This window comes from Aquila chrysaetos, chromosome 5 (genome assembly GCF_900496995.4).
Source record: "Aquila chrysaetos chrysaetos chromosome 5, bAquChr1.4, whole genome shotgun sequence".
NCBI lineage: Eukaryota > Metazoa > Chordata > Aves > Accipitriformes > Accipitridae > Aquila > Aquila chrysaetos.
The window spans coordinates 46,391,560-46,409,725 of record NC_044008.1 but is presented as its reverse complement, the minus strand read 5'-3'; the positions used below and the strand labels follow the sequence as shown (position 1 = coordinate 46,409,725).

The 18,166-nt window shown below is 36.4% G+C and overlaps 1 protein-coding gene across 11 annotated transcripts in view; it reads right to left on the bottom strand.

Annotated features, from left to right (window-relative positions):
• Positions 1 to 9,328: 9,328 nt before the first annotated feature.
• The window catches only part of ZNF280D (zinc finger protein 280D), a 52,730-nt gene continuing 43,892 nt past the window's right edge, over positions 9,329 to 18,166 (bottom strand). For 6 of the 11 annotated variants that reach the window (XM_030016084.2, XM_030016088.2, XM_030016085.2 and 3 more), the window contains one exon: positions 9,329 to 11,171. In XM_030016084.2, the coding sequence (XP_029871944.1) occupies positions 10,535 to 11,171 (637 nt within the window). In that variant the 3' untranslated portion in view covers positions 9,329 to 10,534. Of the gene's footprint in view, positions 11,172 to 15,629; positions 16,455 to 18,166 lie in introns of those variants that run through there. The other 5 variants (XR_003923652.2, XM_030016090.2, XR_003923654.2 and 2 more) reach the window with 5 other exon arrangements.

The window sequence follows — 18,166 nt, the reverse complement described above, 5'->3', positions numbered from 1 at the left end:
GACCAAAATAAATTTAAAAAAAATTTCTTTCTCCAGTGAGGTTCAGTGTATTAGAGAGACACCATGAAATTGGTGACTATTAGATCTATAAATATGTAGAGCTATTTCTTCTTTCTAAACACTTCGGTTTTATGTCTCAGCATTACTAACTTTACTGTGCACAACTAAAATATACACTGTCAAACTGATGGCAGAGCAGTAAAGATATGTTTGTGTAAAAAAGGAAGAGAGAAAGTCCATTTCCTACGCTAGGCAAAAGAACTCAAAGACAGTTAAACTGAAGCTGCCTTTACAGCATCCCCAAAATGCAAAGTGTTGCGCAAATAAAAAAGACAGCACTGACTTAATATGGTCTCCAGCAAGCATAAAGGTTTCCTACTCTGTGCACGTTCTTTTCAGCGGATTAAATAAAAGACAAGAGACCTTAGTGGATAATACGCATGAAATTCAGAAAGCGCTTTTCACCTTCCCTGAAGAACATACAGCACTGAAATAGATTTAGCTTGACGGACAGGAATTATTACTTGATGTTTAACTGAGTGAAGTTTGTCAATTATTACCTTTACCTAATCGGTGTACATTATACTCAAGAATATCAGTTTACAGTCAGGTCAAATCTCTTTGTGCTGTGAAGCAACGGATAACAGACAGTTTGGTCAGATGCTGCACAGAATCTCATATTTCTTGATGGAGACCTCTACTCTCATTAACTGAAAGACTAAAAGCAGAAGTACATGTTCTGTACTCCAGTCACACTAAAGTTCCCTTTTCCCGCTGCTTCTTATTGATCTTTGATTGAAATAAAGCATCTTGACAATCCAACGACACTCTTTGTTTGCGGCTCTGTGTTTTTCTGGAGATTCTGTTCAGCAGAATTCTTACCAGCTTTAGTGTCCCCTATAAGGAAGAGACTGTAGCTCTTACTGCAGGGAATCAGATGTTCAGGGTGGATATATTTTACCCAGTCTAATTAGGGATAAGCAAGAGCCTGACCTTTAAAATATTTTTTCATAGTTCACCCCCCACTCGCCTCATTTTATGCAGGGTAACATACAAATGATATAAAAGAAATGTGATCAAGAAAAGTACAAGTGGATTATAAGCTCTGTCAAACAATGCATTTTACTTTGATGGAAAGAATCAATGCGTTTGTAAGGACTGTGTAAACACATCAACTAAAGACTACATTAATATAAAGCACATGTATGAAAAGTCAACAGCTACATTTTTATTACTGCCAAAATACAAGTGGCAATTGAGAGGTAATAGGATGTTAAAAGCCTCCAAGATACCACTGCTAAACAGCAGGTCCCTAGTGCTGTTAAATCACTCCGTGAAATCTCACAGTCGTGAAGATGTCCGCTTTCGTGCGGAATCCTCTTTTGGTTTCAACAGTGAATAAGCTTTCCCATATATGATAGGGTCTATAGATCAACTGTAGTAGGAAGGTCCAGCATTAGCCTGGTGGAGGTGCACAAGCCTGGGAGCAGTTTGAGAAGTCCAGCTGTGGAACATTGCTTCCCAAAGCACTCAGGGAGGCCTCCTTCCTCAGTGCATACCTCACCTGCTTTTATGGACAGTTGAGATGAAATCCCATTTCCCTCCGTTGAGTAGCTCACCTAGTCAGAAGCAATTCTGGATTAGCAAAATGGTCTAAATCAAGTATAATGGCAATTTTACAACTATCTGTTTAGCCAACTTTGTGCTCAAGAGAGCTTAAGGATTGTTACTGAACACTACCCTCCTTTTAACATGATTAAAAAAAGACCTCTTTTGTTCTTTATTTCTCTGTTCATCTGCATCTGGGAAAATAAAACCTAGTTAAGTTTTCATTATAGTTGCAAATAAACAAGCATGCATTTGTACAAGACAAAATAATGGCAATGCAGTAACAGTCCGATATAGTTAAGGGTTCACCTGATTTCCTATACTGCCACCACTTACCCTCTATCAAGTTCAGTTTTTATAAAGGTTTCTTTTCAGGCTGAATTCTTAATTACTCGCTGTACTAGGATTCATCTACCAGTCCCACCATTCTTTCCCAACTTTACTTAGTAGTAAGATTTCATATGTAAATAGTTAAAAATTAAAGTGCAAGCGATGACCATCTTCCTCGGTAAGCAGACTAGTTTTCCTCTAAAATCCTACACAGTAACATTTTCGTTTTCAGAATTTATATTCAAAACGACGCTTTTGTAATTGCAATAGGGTACTGTTATTGCAACAAGCTTGCTTGGATGAAAAAATATATTTTTAGATCTCTCCAGATTCAACATATATCACATGCATTTTTTTATAATTTTTTAAAGTTTTACTATATTATTTAAGCTTTTACACTGGCGGATGTACAGGTCATACTCAAGAAAGGTTTCTGCCTTCAGTGGCAGGAGTTAATTGAAATATACAAAACTAATAACATCTCCGGAGATCCAGCCGTAATAAGCAGTTTCCAAAGGAAGTGATCCAATAGCTTCATTACTTGCAGCTGCTTGGTATACTGAAAGCTCACTGCGTTTATTCCTCTTACGGAAATGCTTTCCTGGCGACAGAGTAGGAATTTGTCTACAATTCCATACAGACTACTGCAAAAGTTGTATTTCTTAGGCCGTGTTTTCCCTTTCAGCAGCCACTGAATGGTGTAAACTGGCCATGCTGTCCTCTGCTGCCAGTGGTGTGTTTTCAGCGTGATCAGGTCCATGATTTAGCTCAGCATGTACAGGCAAAAAAGGTTGAAGTGATACTGAGCAGCTACAGAGGTAAGGGCTGCTTCGATCACTGGAAACATTCTTATAGAGTCAGAGCCTTTAAAGCTTTGTTTTAGCAAATTGGTGAGATTAAACTGGACTCCACTTGTAAAACTCAGCTACCTTCATCTGAAAAGTAATGGCTAAGTAAAAGAAATTACTTATAAAGCAAAATTCACTTAAGTCTACTTGTGGTGGCGTAGTACGATAGTCCAAATGGTTTTGGTGATGCAGAATTACAATGGAAGAGAATCATCTTTTTCCCCTCAACTGTATCTGTGGCTATGATAGAAAGATAAACTTTCAGGTACATAGCCCTTCTTGGAATCGTGAAACTGAAGCAACAAACTGCAGCAAAGTACAAGCTGGGATTAATTATTTTGAATTCTGTTATGTTCATTAATTTCCCAATTTGAGAGAAAGGGCAGATTAAGCAAGTAAACAGCACAAGACACTATCTAGTGGAGAAACTAAGAGAGTTTTAAAACCCTGCAGGACGGACAAAGAAATACTATGAAGAAGAAGAGTTCTGGACATAGCGGATTATTTTACATTCCCATCCACAAGTAATATGCTTTAGTTTTGCAAGGAAAAACTTTGGTATGTTTACAGTATTTTAAATAAAGGTTGTACTTTGTATTGGGTTTGTGTGGCAAGGTTTTGGTAGCAGGGGGGTTACAGGGGTGGCTTCTGTGAGAAGCTGCTAGAAGTGTCCTGTACATCTGACAGAGCCAATACCAGCCGGCTCCAAGATGGACCCACCGCTGGCCAAGGCCAAGCCAATCAGCCATAGTGGTAGCCCCTCTGGGATAACAGATGTAAGAAGGGAAAAAAGTTGCAGTGGGGACAGAAACTGCAGCCGGAGAAAGGAGTGAGAACATGTAAGAGAAACAACTGCTGACCCCTATATCAGTGAAGAAGGAGGGGGAGGAGATGCTCCAGGTGCCGGAGCAGAGATTCCCCTGCAGCCCGTGGTGAAGACCACGGTGAGGCAGGCTGTCCCCCTGCAGCCCAGGGAGGTCCACGGTGGAGCAGATCTCCACCTGCAGCCCGGGGAGGACCCCACGCCGGAGCAGGTGGGTTTCCCAAAGGAGGCTGTGACCCCGTGGGAACCCTGCGCTGGAGCAGGCTCCTGGCAGGACCTGCGGATCCGTGGAGAGAGGAGCCCATGGAGCTGGTTTTCTGGCAGGACTTGTGACCCCGTGGGGGACCCACGCTGGAGCAGTGTGCTCCTGAAGGCCTGCACCCCGTGGAAGGGACCCACGCTGGAGCAGTTCGTGAAGAACTGCAGCCCGTGGGAAGGACCCACGTTGGAGAAGTTCGTGGAGGACTGTCTCCTGTGGGAGGGACCCCACGCTGGAGCAGGGGAAGAGTGTGAGGAGTCCTGCCCCTGAGGAGGAAGGAGCAGTAGAGACGACATGTGATGAACTGACCATAACCCCCATTCCCCATTCCCCTGCACCGCTGGAGGGGGTAGGTAGAGAATTTGGGAGTGAAGCTGTGCCCAGGAAGAAGGGAGGGGTGGAGGGAAGGTGTTTTGAGATTTGGTTTTATTTCTCATTACTTTACTCTGGTTGCTTGGCAATAAGTTAATTTTCCCCAAGTTGAGTCTGTTTTGCCCATGACGGTAATTGGTTGAGTGATCTCTTCCTGTCCTTATCTCAACCCACGAGCCCTTTGTTATCTTTTCTCTCCCCTGTCCAGCTGAGGGAGGGAGTGATAGAATGGCTTTGGTGGGCACCTGGCAACCAGCCAGGGTCAACCCACCACATACTTTCATTTCCTTTTACCATCACGAAGACTGCCTTCTCCTCAGAAGAGGACAACCCAGAGGGCAACAGATTGCTTTTAGCAAACAGAAATAAGTTGTAGGGTATTAAAGAGTATGTTCTGCTTTAGTAAGTTTGTCTTACTAGTTGAAGTTGAATCAATATGAAGTTCCAAGGAGGTCTATAAACAATAGAAGTTCTGTGCATTGAAGTTTCTCTTATAACAAACTTGAAGAAACTTCATAGGTTGTCCTCAAGAAAGGTCACTATCAGCCTTAAAACAGAGGATGACACAGCCTGCCTTGATACTTTCTGCTGTGGTACTTAATTAGCCTGCTATCTCAGACAAAGGTCACTGAAAAGTGACAAGCTATAGTTTAAAGGATGTTTATTTTAAACAGTATTGCTAAACTCTTCAGAAAAACTGACAGAACTTCGTTATTTAGCAAAGATTAATACAATGCCACTATTCAACAGTAAGGCATATTTTACTATATTAATATAAACCAGCATACAGGCCACATGTTAAAAGCTTCTTTTTGGTTCCATCAAAGAAGGTCATACAAGCACTCTCGTCTCCCCTAGGATAACTGGTCTTTCTATGGTCTCAAGAGGGCATCCAGTATATGTTATGTGGGAAAGAAAACAGGAGTGGAAAGTCACACAAACAGAATAAAAGCTTCCCTAGCATGAACGTGTTGCCTTAGGCTCCTTTTGGGAATTCTGATCCGATATGGGTATCTAGAGCTCTCTGCTATCTTTCAGAGCCATTGAAGTTGGATTGGCCCAACTGCTCTGGTTCCTCAAGTTACCATTTAGGAATCGATAAAAAAAAGCTTCACTTTAGCAGATAAAGCAGGTTAACCAACCTGACCTGCATGTTGCACACTACTATTCAGGATTAAAATTCTGAACTTACTTTTGCTTCTTCTCTGTAGAAGTGTCTTTTGCTTTCCATTACCAGCCAACAACTTAAAAGTTGATTATACACCAACTGTCAAAAGAAGACGACATTCCAAGATCTTACAAAGGATTGTGATAAGGAAAAAGAACCCATTTAAACAGTATCTAACAAGTACACTGCATTTCACTAAATAGCCTGGGAAAATTATACCACATGCCATCAACTTGCTAGCTCAAAGAAGTGAAGTCTTTCCAAGAAGATCAAATGGAAAGCCACAAATCTCAGCTGAAAACCTGAGAAACCAGTACACAAAAATTCAACCCTCATTTCAGGCAGCAAACACCCAGGTAATTCAAATATATACAATTCAAAACCTATTAAGTATTCATGTTCCACTTAAAAGAGAGGAAAGCGAGGACTTCAATTTGTTGCTAGAATATCATGACAGGATCAGAATGAAAAAGTCACAAGAGGCTGTAAGAAACAGACCTGCAGGTTACTTTCCTTTAGTCAAAAGGATTAATTCTTAATTATACTATTTATGAGCAAAACATATGAAGGTTACATTTTCAAGGCTACCACATTATCAGTATGGGACAACTTTCTTTATAAAGAAAGATACCACTATATGCTACCCCAACAAAATTTATGGAGAAAACAGCTCTTTGGAATTAAATGCCTAACATTGAGTATTTAGTGAACTAAAATATGAAATGGAGTTTATTTACATTAAATTCATAACCTAAGGGATTCATTTAGCAATGCTACTTATTTAAATGCAGATATACTTAAAAAATCACAGTTATCCTTGTCGTTGTCACAAAAAGCTCAGATTCTCTCAAATAACACTTTTAACAGTAAAAAAAGCTCAACAAACTCAGCACATTTTTACATCAGTAAACACATTAGCTTTATAGGACCTTGCAGGCATAACAACTACATTAATCTCCCTCAAAATGAAATGTTTCACAGCTAAACATTTTCCACATTTTTTTTTAATCTGGTGCAATACAGTAGACGTCAACAGAAAACAAAATTTTAATTAAGTGTCAGAGCTAGAACAGTGATTCAAAACTCAAAGGAACATAGCAAAGAACTTTCTGCATAGTGTCTGTAAACTAATATGAAATACCAGTCAACATACTTTCCCTTTTAGCACTGAATTACTGGGGAAAATTAGAGAGTCAAAAATTATGTGTAAAAATGTTATGTTCAAAGATAATAACATGCTGGGCTTCATCTAAGAACTGCACTTTTGAGCTACATTAAAACTGGCATAAAGGTTTTATTAAAAGCACAAATCATTCAAGTAATCGTAAAACATACTTACCAATTATTTTTTATTAGAGGCATATTAAGCATACATCAAAAAAATGCAGGACACAACTAGACAAAATAAGCTTACAAGCCTCAAAAATTCAAACACTAATGAAAACAAAAAGAGAACAATCAGGTATAAAATTCGCCCTATACAAAAATTTCTAAACAGTCTCTAACAAAACTCTACTGTGACAGCCTACAGCCACAGTCTTTGGTAGAATATTAGCATATCCTACAGCATAAAAAAATAACTGCTTTCTACATGCCAGCATATAAATAACAATGCTTAATGCCTGCAGAAAAGCTTTAAGATCTTTTATTTAAGGTTTTGTAAAATACCATGTGTTACTCGGGATTCTTTACCCTGACCTTCAGTTTCTAATGCCTTCTGGCAGTAAAGCACGACAGAATGTGATTTAACACCTATTGCCCAGGGTTCTTCTCTCTCCCCATTTCCAGGAAAAGCGGATGTGGTTTTGTTATAAAAATGTTCTTGTTTAAAATACATCATCCAATACTTAGAACTTAGTATGCACTGTGATTTGATCTATTTTTTTTCCCCCCCCTGGGTTTACTCACCCATTCTGTTAAAGAAAAACTGAACCGCAGGTAAGCCAAAGTTTCTTTTCCAAACTGCACAAGGCAAACTGAGACGTTGGCTGCACTTGAAGCTCCAAGTGACTGAACACTCACTGACCATAAGCTAATAATGACAACAGTTTTCCATTAAATGCAAATAATGAAGATAGCATACACAAGGCATATGATTTCCTTAAAAATTAATGTTATCTAAACAACCTGCAATGGTTATTCAAGCAAATATGGTAAACCTCTTGAGGGGAAATTGTGATTCTAGTATGGATACCAAGAATTAACTTTAAGTTACTGTTTTTTAGTAAGGCAATGAAAACTTGAGGTAAAATGTCTTCCCAAGTACAAAAAGCGAGGTGGCACAGAATAAGAACTACTGATGGCTGGATGGGGGGAAAAAAAAAACCCCACTTTAAAATGACTCAAACAAAAACCTGAATTATATGCAGTTACATTCAAATAACTTAAAGTACATTCAATGTAACTTGATCTTCTGGATTGACTTCAGCCAAAAGTACCAGTTTAACTTATCTCTAGGAAACCTCCCAAATAACATGACAGACATTAATCTTCACAATTATGCAGTCTCCTACAGTGTTTAGTCAGCAAAAGAATTACTTCATATAGGAAAAATTGTAGTGAATTTTAGTTTTTCTCCTTCACACAAATACCATGCCACTGTTTTCATGATATACCTTACTTGCCTATTTAAAGCTATCTGATGGGTCTTGCTAGAACAATCCAGTTCTCTCTCACCTCTGCCTTTCGAAGGGCTACTAGATATTTGGGTGTTTTATACCTAATATTACCTTTTGTATAAGCGCTCTTTACATGGTTTGAAACAAACAATGCTTTACATATTAAGTATCTGAGAATATATGTATATATACTTCTGCCAAATATGCAGATTTTTCAATCTCAGTTTTATTTTCCAACTTTTCTCAACAGTGCGTGGCCAAATTATTCCAAATTCTTATTATTAAAATGGTAAATGTTTTAAAAATTTAATTGCATAATAAAAGACAAATGTGAGGAATTTACAAGCAATATCATACAACTGGTTCCAGCTGAACTTAATCTTTTCCAACACCACATATCAGAGTGTTATTCAAAATATATTATTTGCATGGAAGATCATCAATCAGATTAAAAATACTATAGAGATTCCTTTGGGTTTAAACACAGATACATTCAGGAACTCCTTCAGTAGCATACACATCAAGTTCCACAGCTGATTAAGTCCTTTAAACTGTCCTCATTGTGATGCTGTATTTTACAATCTTCCACGTGTATATGTATGAGGACATCAGAGTGGTTAATCATGCCTCAAGTTAACGATTTCACTAAAATCTTTAAAAAACAAAAGAATACTGCAATTTATTGCTCTCAGCTTTTTCATATGTCTTGTTATTTGAAGTTCTTAAAGTGGCAGATCTTGAGGAGCTGTGACTACATAAACTGTTACACTTTTCTTTTTAAAAGTCTTCTAAACCTGCATGGATGAAAATTAAGATGCAATTCAAAATTTAAGTCATATAACTTTAGAGTTTGAAGAAATTTTTGAGATGTTGAGATTGATGTTGTTTACTTAGAGGCTCCAACAATAAGCTGGATGGTCTCTAAATTTTAATACTACTGCTGATTAGACTCATTTAGCAGCTGAGCCCAGTTAACCTAGGAGGACAGAGTAGACTTCAGTTGCATGCTAATGGCCCAGAAAGATATCTCTATGTAATCTGGAAAAGTTAGCACATCTTACCACAATACACAGCTACAAAAATACGTTTATGCATAGGCACTTGCTCATTTAATTCTAAAAAACAAACAACCCCCCCCCCCCCCAACAAACCACAACCAAACCAAAAAAACCACATAAGTCTCAAATTCACAATTTTAAAATGAAATAGTTTTTGGGAACTGTCGCTAAATCTTTAAAAAAAATGTGGGAAGACTATGCCCAAAGTTTCAAGCTGAGCATAAAATTATGCACAAAGACAAAATTTTGTTGCAAATATTTACTCAAAAAGTAATAATTTACAGCAGTGCTTTAACAGCTGTTCAAAACATTTAACATTCATTAGAAACAAAACTGTAAGTCAAAAGCACATTCTGAATGTTTCAAATGGAGCAATGAAGTCATAAAAGCAAGCTACCGTTAATATATGCATTCCTACAGCTAGCTGCTAACTAGAAGACAAAAAAACAAAAAAACAAAACCAAAATGAGCAGCCATCTTCCTGTACACAATTTAGACTTTGTACAAAAAGTCCTGAAATTGAACTGTACAATTCTACTTTATATGCCCTTGTGTCCTTCTTGTAACAGTTAGCCAGTAGCAGCTGCAAAATGGCAGAATACATGCCTATTGGTGTTTCCAGTTTGGGGTTTTCCTTCTTTTTGCTTAAAACAGTTTTTACATTAAACCGTACTTTGGTGTGACTTACAGACCATTCCTATGGGTCTATGGCTAAGAATAATTAAAACAATGGTAAAAGCCTAACAGCTACAGTACTTTCAGCAGTATGTTCTACTTTATACAATTATGTTCGGTATTTCTGCACAGCCTGCACACTGAAAACCCCACAAATATATATTTTTATTGTAGTAATTCCACTTTCACTGAAAGTTTATTAAGGTAAGCTTACAGCCTGGCAGGATTACACCTGTACAGAGGTGCATAGATTCATATAATTCTGTTTACATGCTTTTACAGACAGGAATGTGACACCAAGTCCAAAGGTTTATGTTTACCCAAATTATCAGCAGACCAATAACCATCATTACAAGTGTGCTCCATTTCAGCATCAGAAGCGAATTCATACTGAATTCCACTGTTTAGTGATATTCACACTGAAGGATTTAAAAAAATATTTTCTTGGCAAACAAATCACCTCATCATGGGCTAGTTAACTATAAAAATTAGAATTTACTCCTCCTTTCAAATGTCAATCTAATAAGATATATCACATCCAAGAGACAGGAAGATATATTTGAACATGTTACCTTTTGTAAATTTAGTTAATTCATTTGTACATACACATACATGCTATCTTCATACGGAAAACTTCCCTTTAGAGTCTCTTTCTCTCCTTCCTGCTCCCCTCCCTTTTTTATTTTTAATAATTAGCATCAGTGAGCACACTCATCAGGAATGGTCCATGGTGTTCTTACCATTGTTTATAACAAACAATAAAATTAACAAAATTTCAGCTTGCTTCATTTTCATCTGTCTTGTTTACAGTTGTTTCCATTCTGTTGGGACTGCTTTCTTTAGAAGCCTCATCTGTTTGTTCAGAGAGTTGTCCAGCTTTCTTTGATGAAGGTGCAACATTACCTTTTTGAAGAATTTCAGTAGCTTCATGCTCTAGTACCTCTGATGGAGTCAAAGGCTCCAAATGAATACTGCCTTGTTCACTAATGTCTGAACTAATGGATTCAGGTTCATCTCTTTTTCTCAAGAACTGCTCAAAACTAACATCTTGACCCAATGTTAGTTTTAAGTCCCTTGCGTTCATTGCTGAAAGTGTAGTTTCATCCAAGCTACGTACTTTAGTCTGCTCATTCAAGATAACGTTATCTGAACTTTGGCAAGTTTTCAACTCACTTTCATCATGAATAGATTTTTGCTTCTCATCTACTAATTGTTTGTTATTATCTGAATCACAACATGCTCCTTTCTCATGCAAAGAATTCTTTGAGCTGTTGTCAAGGAGTTCCAAACTAGGAACATTTTCTGCATTTGACAGTGATGAGTTTTCTTCATTCTTTTCAATGGATGCAACTTTTTTACTTTGATTTCTATTGCATTCTTTTGTTTCATCTGAAGAGTCATGCTCTTGTTTGCTGAAAAAAACCAAAACAAGTTATTTTTATAACAAATGAAATAAAGCAACATATGGCTGTACTCTGCAAAGTGACACTCAAAGTGGTATTGTAGATATCCTATTTGGTATTTCTCACAAATTTTCATAGCAAGATGGGCTGAATTTAATTAACAGCTGCATTTTTCTTACCTACTTACAACCTCAGCTTTGTATTTAGCAGTCAGTTAGTACTCTTTAGTTCTTGCACTTCATCTCCAGAAAGGAAGGTTAAGTTGTCCCCTTTGTGCAACATGGAATTTTCCAAAATACAGTGTTAAGTTCCTCTACCTGCACAGCCTCTTCAACACAGAATCAGATAAAACTACTTGGAAACTTTTGTTGATGATGTGCAAAAAAAAAAAAAAAAAGAAGCCAGTTCATACCTTTATACTGACCAATTGACTTGCAATACTAATGAGTAAAGTGAAAAAAAAAGCTAACAGTTGGAAATCTAAATAACTTAAAACTAAAATTTAGTTGAGCAACTAGTTAATCTGTGAAGTAGTATTTTCAGTCACTTTTCAGAGTAAAACTGTATGTTCATAAAAAGGAAATATAGATCAGTACTCAATTATGCAAGTAAAAATGAGAATCTTACTGCATAATAGAATCTAAAACACAGCATATGAACTTTGTAGACAAACTGATTGTTTAAACCTTTTATTATTTCAATAAAGCCACATGCATGCAGTGCTTTAGAGTGACCAGGAAAAAAAAACTAAACCAGAATACTCCAAAGAAAGACTGAACTGTACACTTCAAATGCCATCTGTACCCACAAAAATACAAAACAGTCTGGTCATATTGCTATATACAATTTGCTCATATGTTCATATTCCAACAGTCAAAATCCTAAATATTAGTTTCTAATATTTCTCTTCATTTGTTATAGGAACACCAACTTCTCCCATCCTTTCAATGATGAAGCTCAATTTTTGCTCTAAAGATTTAAATTCAGTAAAAGTTTAATATAACTTCTAACCCATTCAAATTTTTTCAGAATTATAAGTAGCTCAAATTACCTAAAATGATGATGGTGACAGACAAAAGAAAGCAGGCGGGAAGATGGAAGAACAGTTGGCCTGGTCTCAGATATGAATTCTATATAGGAAGTGAAATTAGGAACAAAGTCTCCCACATAAAATTTTAAAATTTAAAAATTAAATTGAAAATAGTCTCTGAACAGTGACATGCAGACAAAAGATCTGAGAGAGATATTATCATAAAATATCTCATTAATCAAAATGCATTTGTACTTTATTTCTTCAAATAGTTTTAAAAAGGGTTTGAAATAATTTTTGGCTAAAACCACTTTCAACATCACCTAAGCACAGACAGTTCCAGGACTCTTGAACGCAATAACCAATTTCCTGCTACCATGTTTTTATGATACATTTTCAAGCTGAAAGTCTACACATGTTGTTCTACTGATCCAGAAATCTAAAACAATTCATGTGATTCGCCTATATGCTAAATGATATTGAGTTCTACAGAAAATGGTTATTCTGGAAGAGGTGCTACATACTACAAACATTCAGAAAACTGTTTTCAAGTTTTACTTTCACTTAAATAAATTAATCCAAGAATATTGCATTTCCTACTTTGAATTTAAGTCAGTCAGAAGAATATTCTGAGCAGGGATAGAAGACTGCTGAGATATCCTTGAGTGGTGAAAGCTTACCAGTCACTGGGGTAGTCATAGGAATCTTTTCATTGTGTTACACTGATTTTTCATTCATAAGAAGGAATTAACTCAGGAGATAAGTGAACCTCTTCACCAAATTACAACCTATATTTGCTACTTGTGTCAAACAAAAAGGTTCTTTTCATTTTTTGGGCTACCTAAACCAGTAAATTACATTCTCGAATTTTCTATCCATGTTCTTCTCCTCCCTCTCAACTTCTACAGAAAAGGGGAAAAGGGGTAATATTTGAGGGAAAACTCAAGACTAAGTTCCAGCACAAAAGCCAACACTCAGAACCACTTCAGCTGTGGCTGACATAACTGGTCTTGCCATAACTGTTCCTAATTACCTCATTCCAGAGAAACACTTACGCTACACTGAGCCATATAAATGCTACTAAATATTTAGAATTGTTTTCATATGAAAATCCAGTCAACTCTTTATGAAACAGTGTATATACACATGACCTTTAGCTACTACTTTTCCACAAGCAGCTTAAGGGTGAGGTATGGTTGCAGAGTTAACAAGCACAGTATTATGCTTTATGTGGGAAGGTTTGAATAGATATGCAAAAAGGAAAAAAAAAAAGTTAAAATAAAGGGATGACTAAAGCGTCATTAGCACACACAGAACAGTGTTTCCACACTGGAAATCTCAGATGGATTACATGTATGTGTACACACACACGACTCAAACCGAGAAACTCTTCAAAGGACAAATCTGCCCTTAACACACAAAAGGAATCCATCACAGTCTCCCTCAGCTTCTAGTAACCAAAATCCCAGCTTCATCCAAACCCAGGCTCTCATTCTCACTCATTTTTGGCAAAACACAAAAAGGGAGGGAGAGGAAACGTGGAGGAAGAAAAATCTCTATATATTGATCTCTCATGCAGAAAAAGCTGTCTCTCATCAGCATACCTTCCCCTGAGTAATTTATACCAATAAAACAGAGTATAAAAATAAAATTGATCAAGTTTTTGCACAACAATCACCATCACAATTATCCATAAAGAACAATGACCTTTTAGATTGCTAAGCACAACAATAAGTTCATTTAGATAAAACAATTCTCCAACAAAATAATTTACCTCTGCTGAGAACTGCAGATGAATAAGCAAACCCTAGCAATTGTGAAGCACTAAAATCTGGCAATAAAAAGAAAAATCATATAGGATTTCAAGAAATCATTCCGTTAGTAAGTCAGTAGCTGAAAAAGAATAGCCTTCCATACAATATTAGGAATGAAACATACTCTTACTACTCTATGTGCAAACAATGCTTGTTACAGTGTAAGAAAACTAAAAATTGAGGCATCAAAAAGAATGGAAAATGGGAGAATGATAATAACTGTATTACATAGAAAGGAGGATCTCAGTGAACAGTTAGAATGTAAAATCTGACTTTTGTTTAATGAAAACAATGAACCCATTTTCTAAAGCATGATACAAACCATGGCCAGACTATCAAATATGGGCTATACTAATGAACTAGCTGCCATATCATCTGTAGGAAATCAAATTTTAGAATAAGAGTAGCATAAAACATCATTTTGGATCCAAGAGATGAGTCTACCAGGTGCAAACATACACCCATCCCAAGCTACAGAAGCCTAGAAATTAAAGGGACTTATTTTCTTTTTCTCATTGTAAAGAAAATGTAAGATTTAGGTGCCAAGTGAGACTGAGGGAAGCTAGGCTCTGAATAATTGTTGTTTTAAAATCCTACTAGCTCAAGTTTTTTTGCTGCTCTTTGCTAGACATATTCACTTAACTTTGAGTATTTTATTGTTTTATATTGGTATTTTATATTAGGATTTTAAAAATCATTCAGGGAAAAATTCTACAGCAAGAAAGAAAAAATCATACAACTTCAGAACAGAACTATTAACAAGTGACATATACACATCTGCATACAGAGTAGTTGCAAAGTATGTGCAAACACACCTTCAGTCTGTGGAAAAGCATTTCCAGGTAACAAATCCTTTAATACAGCTGCATTTACATTACCAGTTTTGTGTGAAATAACATTATGGTTTGGAGGCACATTCCTTGATTGTTCCCACATACTGATTTGGTTTACAGAGCAGTCCTGGGACAGGCAAACTAGATTTCTTTTTGAGGAAAATGAAGTGGAAGCTCTGATCCACAAGCACTCCAACTCCTAACAGAGCTGGGTCCTGAAGAGTCCAAACCGACAACAGATGTTCCACACAGCTCTGAGTAAGTGTACAGTATGGGCATTCTGTCCAGGGAACACAAGTCTGGTCTAAAATAACACCTCTGAACAACAGTGCAGTAAAGATGCAGGATTCTCAGAATCAGCTGCTTTCATCTACTGATCTGCTCCTGCAGCACTAATTACTTGCTAATATCAAGATTACTACCTTGGCTTAATAACAGAGGAAAGTGTTTGAGGACTGACAATCTCTGGTGCTAGAGCTACAATACTCCAGATGTCTGCCTTGAAGTCCATAAAGTAGTATCAAACAAAGTTTTAACAGAAAAAACAGAACATATTTATATATTAAAATTATTTTTGTCTACTTAAACACAAGCATAGGAGAAAGTAGTACATCATATTCAGTTAGAATTGAATGAGTGACTGTTTACTAATCTGTAGCTTAAAGACAGAGTTAGCTTCTAATACCTGAACCATTTAGTCTCAATTCTTAAGCAAGCATTTTAAGTGAAAGTAAAATTTAAAATTATTTGGCCCCCACGGCAAGAAAGAAAGTAACCTATAGAGAGACTCTGAAAGCAGTTTGCTTTTTTTTTTTTTTTAAGGCACTATAAATGCATATATAACAAATAACTAGAATTACATTTTGACTAAGCTTTTAAAGGTTAAATTTGCACCAACAATTGTGAAAGATCACTAACTGGAATAAGACATTTCAGGCTGTGGGATCTGGAGTAATAATTTAGATTAATTATATGAAGTATAAATCTGCCCACAATATGCACCAAAAGAAATATACAAGATTTCAATTATTTCCCCAGACTGACATAAAAAATTCCACAATGTTGCCTATTTTTTTAATTGTAGAGCTGTAAGTGTTAGTTACCCAACAATTTGACATATTTACTCTGCTAAGAATTTGGTTGAGTATGCTTTCCACAAATGACACAGTTTTTTAAAAACCTAAATGAATATCCAAGAATTAACATTTTATACTGTATTTTAAAATTGTTTCCCAGTTGCGCCAGTAATACTGTTAACTCATATGCAATATTATACAAAATGCTGCTTCTAACAGTCTGTACAATTTATTTAATGTCTTATGAATCCTGACTAATTCTCAGTTTAAACATTACTAAGAATGCGTTTTGACACTTGGAACCTAAATTCTACACGTCTTGTTGAGTGAGTACATTATGACCGCCATTCAAAATTTTCTATGATAGAAAACACACATTATGAAAATACTAGTTAAACACTTTTGCCCAATTACCTGAGAAATAACACAGCATGTGTTATTTTATGTACTTGATTTCAAGATGCAGCTGATCATTGTATTTACCTTTCAAAAGTTGGTGTTTCTGTTTTTCCTTCAGATAAACTAGGTCTTGAAATTTTCTGTAATAATTAATGATATTTCTTTTATTTTACATTCATGAGCAACTCATTATAATAAAAAGTTGTAGAAATAATTTCACACTGACATTCCCATAAATCTGCTATGTAGCACAGATTGAGCATGGATCTTACTACAGGTGTTTGCAAACAGTCTTCTAAGTTAAAAAAAACCCAACAACCAAACAAACCCTCCCCCCCAGAAACAAAGCAAAACTTTAAAGCAACTCTTGTAGGCTTTTTCATGTACATAATTTCAATTATGCCTTATTGAAAAGGATGCAAACTAAGTCTGGGCAGCTTTTTATTTGAAGGGGAAAACAAAAATCTGAACTAAACTTGTTTGTGTTTTGCTATCAAAAAAAAAAAAAGCAAAAAAAGCAAAGGAAAAGCAAGAGAGACACAGCTGAGGTTAGTGTATTTTTTAAGCATTACACAGTGTTTTAGCCCTATAGATGCTATTACATTAAGTGTGAGTACAAGATTCTTAGCAAAATGCTTGTCACAGAAGAAACTTGAGTCTCTATTAAAACTTACCCAATGAAATAACTTTTTAACTCTAAACAACATGAATGCAATTCCACACACACACACCCACACACCCCATTTTTAGAACAGTAGAAAAGCAAGTAACTGAAAACTGCCATTTGGAAACAGCCACACTTGTCTTCTAAAAGCATCTCCTATGCTATAGGGCATCTTGGCCATATAATCTTATTCTCATTTAGGAAATTGTAAGTGCCTAAGTGACAAAAATAAGAAATTAAACCTTTTGTCTGTCTGAATACAACTATAAGTTAATTTTAGTTACTTCTATCATACTTTGTTATATTTCTGTCATACAAAACCCATACACATATGACCCATGCTAAGAAACACTTTCCAACTTAAAATTATTGCACTCTACTTCTCACTACAGAACCTCCTTCCCTGCCCACCACTGTCCTCTGCTTTGGCTGATCATATTGCCCCCTGGGAACTACCAGGAAAGGAAGATTTCTTGACTTATCTCTCTGAATTTTAAATGCTATGTTTTTAAACAACCTGATTCATCAATTTATATTTTTGGTTCTTCAACACCCTAGGGGTCTGTCCTTTGACCTCCTACTGTGTATTTCAACAAATAGACAAAGTGTCAAGCATCTGGCTGCAGCAAAATAACAGGCATTCCATGGCACCTTGGGAAAAACAACCTGAGGTTACACATGGCACAGACCAGACTGAATGGCAGCCCACTGTTCCAGAAGGTCTTGCTTCAGAAATCCTGTAAAAGCTCAGACAGCTAACACAAAAGTAGCCTATTCTGTCTGTATTCTCCATCTTTTCCAACCTCAAGGGCTAGGGTGTGTGGGTTGTTTTTCTTTGTTTTGTTTTTGTTTGGGTTTGGGGGGGATGTTGCATTTTTTGGTTTATTTTTAAATGAAAGCCAATATTATGGAACACAATTTTGTGGAGCAAAAAATGCAAATTCGACATCTTCTATAATGCTGAAACAATATGGGATGAAAAAAAGAAAAAAGAGAAAACACATCTGAAGTGGTAACGGAGTTTATGGAAAGAAAAGGTGCTACTGTGTGTGTTTCAGAAACTTGCTTAACGCTGCTGAATGAAGATGAACAGTCTTCTCACATGTCTACAAAATCATTGCTTCTGTTAACTCACCAACCCCTTTGCATTTTGGAAAGTAGGCAGTGTTACAAGAAAAATCTTTACTA